Source organism: Leguminivora glycinivorella, chromosome 25, assembly GCF_023078275.1.
Source record: "Leguminivora glycinivorella isolate SPB_JAAS2020 chromosome 25, LegGlyc_1.1, whole genome shotgun sequence".
NCBI classification, from domain to species: domain Eukaryota; kingdom Metazoa; phylum Arthropoda; class Insecta; order Lepidoptera; family Tortricidae; genus Leguminivora; species Leguminivora glycinivorella.
This window is the reverse complement of record NC_062995.1, coordinates 12,076,151-12,084,812: the sequence shown is the minus strand read 5'-3', so window position 1 is coordinate 12,084,812 and position 8,662 is coordinate 12,076,151. Positions and strand designations below refer to the sequence as shown.

Genomic DNA, 8,662 nt, shown 5'->3' with positions numbered 1-8,662 from the left:
GACTCCAAAAATAATTGATTTGTTTATAATTTGGATGTTTAGATTATTGCAATCCGATAAGAAATCTGAATTCGAAGGTTTATTATTTTTGGCTTTTTAGTTTCTCCGTGTTTTGTAACACGCTTTTTTTGAAGGCGGTTTTATTTTTTTGTTAAAAAGTTAATTTATTTGTTGATTTTTAGTGGTTACTAGTGATATTATATATATATACAGTAGTGAAAGAATTGTCCTTTAACTCCTAACCGTTGAGGAGTTGACCTTCCATAATCAGCTCAGCCACATAAAATTATTACCATCAGGCGCAAATACTGGTGTGCCTTTGAAAAATACACAAAAAACATTACATGTGCCTATAACATTTGAAGGGTTCCCTCGATTTCTCCAAGATCCCATCATCAGACCCCGACTTGGTGCTAATGGGACCATCTCGGGGTTATACCCGTTCGATCAAAAAAAAATTTTTGAAAATCGGTCCAATATTCTCGGAAATATCGAGTAACATACATACAAAAAAAAAAAAAACATTCAGTCGAATTGAGAACCTCCTCCTTTTTTGAAGTCGGTTAAAAATAATAAATTGTTTATTACCAGTGTTACAATACAACTTTTATGTATGAGTACTGCAACTTGAAAAGTTTTTCACCAGAGTGATTCATTAAGTGTGGCCGTAGCTCTGGTTTCTTCCTGCACTTGAAGCCTCACCACACACGGTATACATACATGAAGGGCGCTCCACAGGTGAGCCCCTAACTGTTTTCCTCTTCTACGTGTAATAACCGCAACTTATGTGTGCGGGTCATCAGGTGCCTCTGTAGTTTTCCTTTTTGTCTAAACTTGTAATCACAGAGGCTACAACTATATGGTCTCTCGTCAGTATGAGTCATCAGGTGACGCTTTAAATCAGCTTTTTGTCTAAATTTGCGCTCACACTGGCTACAACTAAAAGGCTTTTCGTCTGTGTGGGTCAACAGGTGACGCTTTAGACGTATCTTTTGTCTACACTTGTAGTCACAGTGGCTACAACTAAAAGGCTTTTCGCCTGTGTGAGTCATCAGATGAGTTTGCAAACCACTTTTTCGTTTAGACTTGTAGTCACAGTGGCTACAACTATAAAGTTTCATGTTTGTGTGAGTCTTTAGGTGAATCTGTAATTCTAAGTTTTGTTTACACTTGTAGTCACACTGCTTACATCTAAAAGGATCCATGTCTGTGTGAGTCATCAGGTGAATATGTAATTCTGCTTTTCGTTTAAACTTGTAGTCGCAGTAGCTACAGCTAAATGGCTTCTCGTCAGTATGAGTCATCAGGTGAGAGTTTAAATAAGTTTTTCGCCTACATTTGTACTCACAGTGGCTACAACTAAAAGGCTTTTCGTCAGTGTGATTCAAAAGATGAATCTTTAAGACTGCTTTTCGTCTACACTTGTAGTCACACTGGTTACAACTAAATGGCTTCTTGTCGGTATGAGTCATCATATGAGCCTGTAAATTTGCTTTTTGTCTACATTTGTAGTCACAGTGGCTACAACTAAAAGGCTTTTCGTCTGTGTGAATCATTAGGTGAGTCTGTAAGTCTGCTTTTCGTCTACACTTGTAGCCACACTGGCTACAACTAAATGGTTTCTTGTCAGTATGAGTCATCAGATGAGTCTGTAAATTTGCTTTTTGTCTACATTTGTAGTCACACTGGCCACAACTAAAAGGCTTTTCGCCAGTGTGATTCAAAAGATGAGTCTTTAAGACTGTTTTTCGTCTACACTTGTAGTCACAGTGGCTACAACTAAAACGCTTCTCGTCGTCTGTGTGAGTTATCAAATGACTCTGTAAATCTGTGTGTGTAGTCATGTAATACTGTCGAGACCGTTTTTCGTCGTGTAGCATGTGATGTCGTTTTAAACCATAATCTCCTGCGGTTGAATCGTGTAAAGGAGAGTGAGTGTGTACGTGTTTCTTTAAAACCGACTTGTTCCTGAACCGCTTGCCGCAATGGTGACACTGGTAGCCGGTGGCGATGGCGCTGGGTGTGTGTGCGGGCTCGGCGGCGCGCAGCTTGTACGTGCGGCGCGCGACCCGGCAGGTGCGCCGCGCCGCGTCCACCAGCAGGCGCTCCAGCCTGACCGAGCACGAGCGGCGCACACCCGACACCGCAGCAGGGGAGACGAGAGCGGACGCTGCGACACGATTATATAGCGCGGCCGGGGCGACTACGGGGCGGTGCGGGCGCTCCGGCCCCAGCACGAGCTCGTCCTTCACCTCGTGCTCGATGTACAAGTCGGCCAGCATGGCTGCCTCGCGCACGCCGAGCACGGCCGTGCTGTCCGACCACTCCTCCTTCACACGCTCCTCTGCCAGGAATACAGCTTCTTCCTTCACAGGGGCTGAAACAAATGGTTCTATTGGATCAAGTTGTCTTTTTGATCTTGTCCGACTATCTGCCTTTTAGTTTCCCGTCACTACAGTTTCCCAATCAAGGTCTCCACAGCAGTAGTAGCGGGCTCCATCTATTGTCATCTCTCTGGCGGATATGACCGGCCCATTCCCACTTTAGTAATGCAATTTTTTAAGCGATGTTGGTCATGGAATTTCAGGGGGAAAATCACTACCATGGCTGGGACTTAAACTCACGGCTTCTGGATTAATACTCTAAGTCTCTGCTCTACCAACAGTTCATCCCCAGTCAGCGATCTACTATATGGATCAATGGTACCGCTCTAGCGACTTCTACTATGAAAATATTACACGTCTTAAATGGTCGTGAGTTTATTTTACAATATTTTAGTCATATCAAACAAATTTCGACGATTTCGTAAGCATTTTGGGTGAAAACTTAACATTCATTAAAGAAAAATTGCAACAAGAAGCAACTTTCGTGACGGATCACGCGAAAACCATAAGTGCTAGAACTAAAGTGCCAATGAAATATTTGTAGTAAATTTATTAAGGATTGCTTCGATCCTGCACGCTTTTTCTGTATCTTCAACAGTTTTGTCAGAAATCGAGAAAGACCGCATTTTCGGCTCTTTAAGGGAGGGTAGAGGGGTGACGCAGAGGGGGGAGGGGTGGAGATAGTTGATGAAAAATAACTTCGGCCTATTGGCTACGTGCACGACAATTACGCCCACTACCATTTGAACTTGAAGTGGAAAATGTCAAAAAATGACATGTAAACAAACATTATATTTTAACGGTTGTCTATTGTTTGCCCGACAGTCATTTAACATAATATTCATTTGCCCGAATCTAACTTGCCTGAATTTCATTTACCCGAATGATTTGTTTACCATAAAAATCATATGACATACTCGTTGTTTATCCGAATATTACCTTCCATAATCATACAATGCCATACTATTTGTTAGCCATATTATTAAGTGCAATAATATGGTTTCATAGAATATTCAAACGCCATAAGCAATTATTGCCATATTAATTGTTGCCCATATTATTACCTAACCTAACCTACTTTCTGACAGCAGTTTCATTTTCCAGGGGTCACAGTTCTAACCTAACCTAACCTACTTTTCCAGCAGTTTCATTCTCCAGGGGGTCACAGTTCTAACCTAACCTAACCTACTTTCTGATAGTAGTTTCATTTTCCAGGGGGTCGCAGTTCTAACCTAACCTAACCTACTGTCTGATAGTATTTTCATTTTCCGGGGGGTCACAGTTCTAACCTAACCTTACCTACTTTTCAAGCAGTTTCCTTTTCCAGAGGTTCACAGTTCTAACCTAACCTAACCTAACCTACTTTCTGATAGCAGTTTCATTTTCCAGGGGGTCACAGTTCTAACCTAACCTACTTTCTGATAGCAGTTTCATTCTCTAGTCCTTCTAGTACCTATTATAGTAGTTTTCGATTCTGCCAAAGCACATTATGGAAATTGACTTTTCTGGACGCTAATTTGTATGACAAATGATGGTATGGAATGTGGTAATTACGGATTTCGATGATTCTGACAAATGACATTATGGAAACTGACTTTATGGGAAACAAAGTTTCTGGCACTAGATTAATATAGTAAACAATGATTATGGCATAAGATGTTATGAGAAACAATATTATGATTGTTGAATAGGATGGCAAATAAAATTATGGCAAATGAAATTCTGGCAAATGGGGGTATCCCTATTTTAACAGTTGTTCGTTAATTTTAAATAAATGGAATAACAAGAGCTACTATTTCAAGTGTAATTTAGGTAGATAGATTATAAAGACATGGATATAATACCAAAAATCAGTTTCCAAAGCATTACTCACGGTATAAACTTCCAACCCCAGACTACAGAAAGAGTCAATAAATTGGTGCTGGGAGGGTATATAAGGAATCTTGAAGAACATAGGAGTAATGGTACAAGTTCTTAGAGCTAGTGATATGGTATTCGCTAAACCTCCGTCCCGTAAATTCATATAAAACAAATCTAAACGTAAGTACCTAGTCATGTCCGCGGTCGCAGAAATATCCGACACGGGCCTATTCCCAGGCTAGGCCTGAATCTTTAAGCATAATCTTTTACGGTAGGGTAAATACTAACAGCGTATTGAACAATATTAGGTAAACAAAGCTTAAATATAATTTATTATAATGTTTTGTTTTGACATGTCACTTACGTTTTCTTTTCCCCGTACGGGCGTACGGCGACTTTTACTAAACCTTAAAATCGATTTTCTGGACCAGTATAAGGTGCCCTCTTGGTGGTTAAAAGGTTGTCCATTCATTACCGAGTACCCGGTATGTATAAATTTAATTCCACATACTCATTGAATACAGAAGGTTAAAATCCAACAAATTTTACTTAATCGGTACTTAAATAATTTAATTATTTATCACATGACTAAATGATTTGAAATCTTGAAAGTAACAGGCGACTGGAAAATGTTTATAGATGCCCTGTAGCGCAGTACTTTGCTAGGAAACATAACTCGCGCTATTGAGATATACAATTCGCCACTACTTTTAAAAAAACTTGTATCTTCGTCTGTCAATGAAAAGAAAATTGTAGTAAGTATGTATGGAATGCATATAGACTTACTGCGTTTTAACTTTGAGGAACAGCGTGAGATACGAGATTTTTTTAAAGTAGAGACGAATCATAACAACGTTTACACGTATCAACAGATCACACAAGTATTGTGAGTAGTGATATCGGAGTAGATCGCGGTTAGTATTGTATGAGCTTACCCATTTCCGACTGGTCCGTCTCGGGCTCCAGCTTCACGCGCGCCGGCGACATGCTGCCAGACTCAGCACGCGTCTCCATCTCTCACTCGCTAAATTTATGCTATTCAGTCAAACGTGTGTAATCTTACTCAATAAAAAAGTAATCTAGATAAAATAAATAAAATAACCACGCTCAGAGCAATCCAAGAGCACGCATAACTTTTTTTTATAATAAGTTTGACAGCTGGGCCGTAACGTAACTGCCATAAAGGCCAGACTCGACAAAAAAATATTGTACTCGCTAGTCGTGAAGGGATGATCAATTTGGTCGGGCTTTTGGAAGGGCCTATAATACAAATACATCGCTGCTGGAAGCTCGAGCCAATATGTAAAATTCTTATCCAGTTTCTGGGTAGCATGCGGTCAGTTAGTCGGTTTAGGTCATTAGAGATAAATAAATATAGTCACGGTTCACAGATCAAACCATGATTGCGATCAGCGATCAGGAGCGGTCGTCTTTTACAGTTTGGATATTAAAAATAAGTATTATGTTGTCTCTGACCTATACTGAAAAAAAGTAACCACCAAAGAGAATTGTCAATACATGTCAGCATGTCAGTCACACTAAAAAAAATATATCTTTCATGGACTCATGGATTTGTTTTGTTTGATATTGGTTTTTTAACAAAATAAAAGTGAATACTGATTTCATTGCCGTTGCACGTGCTTCGTGTATTTGATCAGCCAAAGATGAGTTCTGCAAAGAAAAGAGGCGGGAAACGTCCAGCTAAGCGTAAAAGCGTAGTGAATTGTTGTCGAGCGTGTCTCGCGACGGACGTGAAGCTTGTTCATATGCTCGAGCACAAGCTTGATGAAGAGTTCTTCCGTGTGACAGGGATTGTTGTGAGTATAATAAACTGTATAGGGTTCGAAATTATATTATATTATATTGTTTGATACATTAGCAGCTGATAGCTGATGCGTGTATATCACTGCACTTGTATTATCAAGATAATTTACGATTCGTGATAAATATCGGGTACCTATAAGCTAATGCGAACGAAGAGCGAGTCGTGTCATCACGCATGAAAAGCCGATGTCACTCTCCACCCCTTCAGCTATCTCCACTTAAAACATAACGTCAATTTCTCGCTCTGTTTTGCCGTGAAAGAGACTTCAGACATCGGATTTCGTGGGGCGAAACTTCTTGACAGCTAGGGACTTCCTATATCGATAAACTCATTTATCGATACTAGTTCTATATACTTGTGACCGCCCCCAACATTGTGTGTTTTTTGTAACTATTGTTCTGAAGACCAGTATGAAATTCATTCATAGCGTCTAAAATAAATAGCGTTGCAATAAATTGTGAGGAGTAAACTCTTAAAAACGTTTTCAAAAAAAGAAGAAGAAAATTGAGTTCTTATTTTATTATATATATATATTTTTTTTATATTACGTCGGTGGCAAACAAGCATACGGTCCGGTGCGGTGGAAAGCGATTAACGTAACCTATGGATGCCTGCAACTCAAACAGTGTCACATGCGCATACTCTTTAAAAAAATATATATTATACATCTCTATACAGTATTTAGAACTAGTATCGATAAATGAGTTTATCGATATAGGAAGTCCCTAGCTGTCAAGAAGTTTCGCCCCATGGAATCCGATGTCTGATTATATTGTAAGGATTTCAAAATTGACAATTGACAGTTGTAATTTCTGTTACTTTAGGTAGTTGAGAAGGACATGCTCCCGCTGCACATGTGCTTGTGGTGCGCCGCGTTCTTGCGGAGCTGCGCTGCGTTCAGGAGCAAGTGTGCTCGGGTCAACGAGTTAATCCTGCCACTGAAGGGCAAGGTAGTTGATTGTGCTACAATCAATCAATCAAAGCAATTATTGTTGGCCATTAGTATGAGCAAAGAGGATCGTATTATAGACAGTTACCATCGAAGTAAAATGTGTAATTGCAGTGCATAGACTGCCATCTTTTGTCACAGGCTTAAAACTTTTGAACCTCAGTTTTGACAAAAATCTCGTATCTCATGCTGCTCCTCAAAGTTAAAACGCAATAAGTCTATATGCATTCCATACATACTTACTATAATTTTTTTTTTTATCTAAGATACAAGTTTTTTTTAAATGTAGTGATGATATGTCTTTGGTATGAGTTACAGAGATGTACAGAGATTTTTTTTTTAATATTGGGGACACCTTACACAGATCAACTTAGCCCCAAACTAAGCAAAGCTTGTAGTATGGGTGCTAAGTGACGATATACATACTTAAATTTTAATAATGCGAAACTTTAACGCACTGTACCGTCATTTTTCGTTTACGAGAAACAATAAAAAAATACGTGTGTACAATTCTTTGATAATTTAACTGACCAACTAATTAGTTTTTTTTAGTTGTCACGCCTATTTCCACAATTTTCCTATTTGAAAGAAAAATTTTCTCGATTTATCGGGTTTCACCAGTAAACCCTCGATTAGTATGTACAAGAATCTGCATGTCCTGCCTCAGAGAGGCGTACAAGTGTATCTGGGATTCGGGCCAATGAGTTACCGCTGCACTTGAAGGGTGAAACTTATTTTTTTTCCTTTCTGCCTGTCTTTTTTGTAATGTACTTTGTTTCTAGTTGACCATAGATTCTGTTCGCGCCATGGACCGCTTCGCTAACCGACTGGTAAACCTGACTCCGGCTGACATCGAAGTTGACAGTACAGGCAGAAAATCAAGTGTACCACTTGTTTTGAAACCTACAACAATTAAAAATGAAAAGAAAGAACTTTTTATGGAAATGCAGAACTCCGACGAAAATGAGACTAAAACTAATGTTGTAAAAGAAGAAGAAGAAGGACAGTTAACTGATTTCTATGATGTTGAGTATCTCGATGATCTAGAAGATGATTTTGAAGATACAGTTTTAAGAGAAACCAACGTAGAAAATGTGTCAGACAAGATTCATGATACAACGTTAAGTTTAGACACATCTTTGGGAATCGAAGGGCAGAAGGGTGAAGACCATGCGAGAAAGAGAAAGACTTATACATTGAGGTCTGCAGAGAATGATTATTTGCCGGTAATGGATGTGGAAGAACTTAGGACAACCTGGAATGTGGATGTCAAAATATTAACACATGTAAGTCATAAATTCAAATAGATATCATACACGAAAGAAAAAACGACAAGGCCCACTACACAAATACGACAATAGGCTAGTTTCCTATACCTAAAATATTTTTTTTTATGCAGTGCACAAAATAAAGCACCACATAATTAGAAGAAAAATATCGACAGTAGTTATTTATTTATTTATTTAATCTTTATTGCACAAAAGAAAAATCTTACAGTACAAAAAGGCGGACTTAATGCTTTAAGGCATTCTCTACCAGTCAACCTCGAGGCTAAGCAGAGAGACTGTGAGCGTATGTTAACACATAATTTCTATTTAATAAGTCAAAGAGAAAAATAAAAAGTAAATGAATTGACCGTGACAT

The 8,662-nt window shown here is 38.9% G+C and overlaps 2 protein-coding genes across 2 annotated transcripts in view; one reads left to right on the top strand and one right to left on the bottom strand.

The window, feature by feature from the left end:
* Positions 1 to 489: 489 nt before the first annotated feature.
* On the bottom strand, positions 490 to 5,349 carry LOC125239101 (gastrula zinc finger protein XlCGF57.1-like). The gene is made up of 2 exons (XM_048146587.1): positions 5,180 to 5,349; positions 490 to 2,377 (listed from the first exon to the last, which is right to left on the bottom strand). The coding sequence occupies exons 1-2, from the start codon at positions 5,256 to 5,258 to the stop codon at positions 747 to 749; spliced, it is 1,710 nt and encodes a 569-aa protein (XP_048002544.1). The 5' UTR covers positions 5,259 to 5,349; the 3' UTR covers positions 490 to 746.
* Positions 5,350 to 5,783: 434 nt separating this feature from the next.
* Positions 5,784 to 8,662, top strand: part of LOC125239100 (zinc finger protein 852-like) — a 54,486-nt gene continuing 51,607 nt past the window's right edge. The window contains exons 1-3 of the mRNA XM_048146586.1: positions 5,784 to 6,061; positions 6,894 to 7,019; positions 7,801 to 8,304. Of these exons, the coding sequence (XP_048002543.1) occupies positions 5,909 to 6,061; positions 6,894 to 7,019; positions 7,801 to 8,304 (783 nt within the window). The 5' untranslated portion in view covers positions 5,784 to 5,908. The remainder of the gene's footprint in view (positions 6,062 to 6,893; positions 7,020 to 7,800; positions 8,305 to 8,662) is intronic.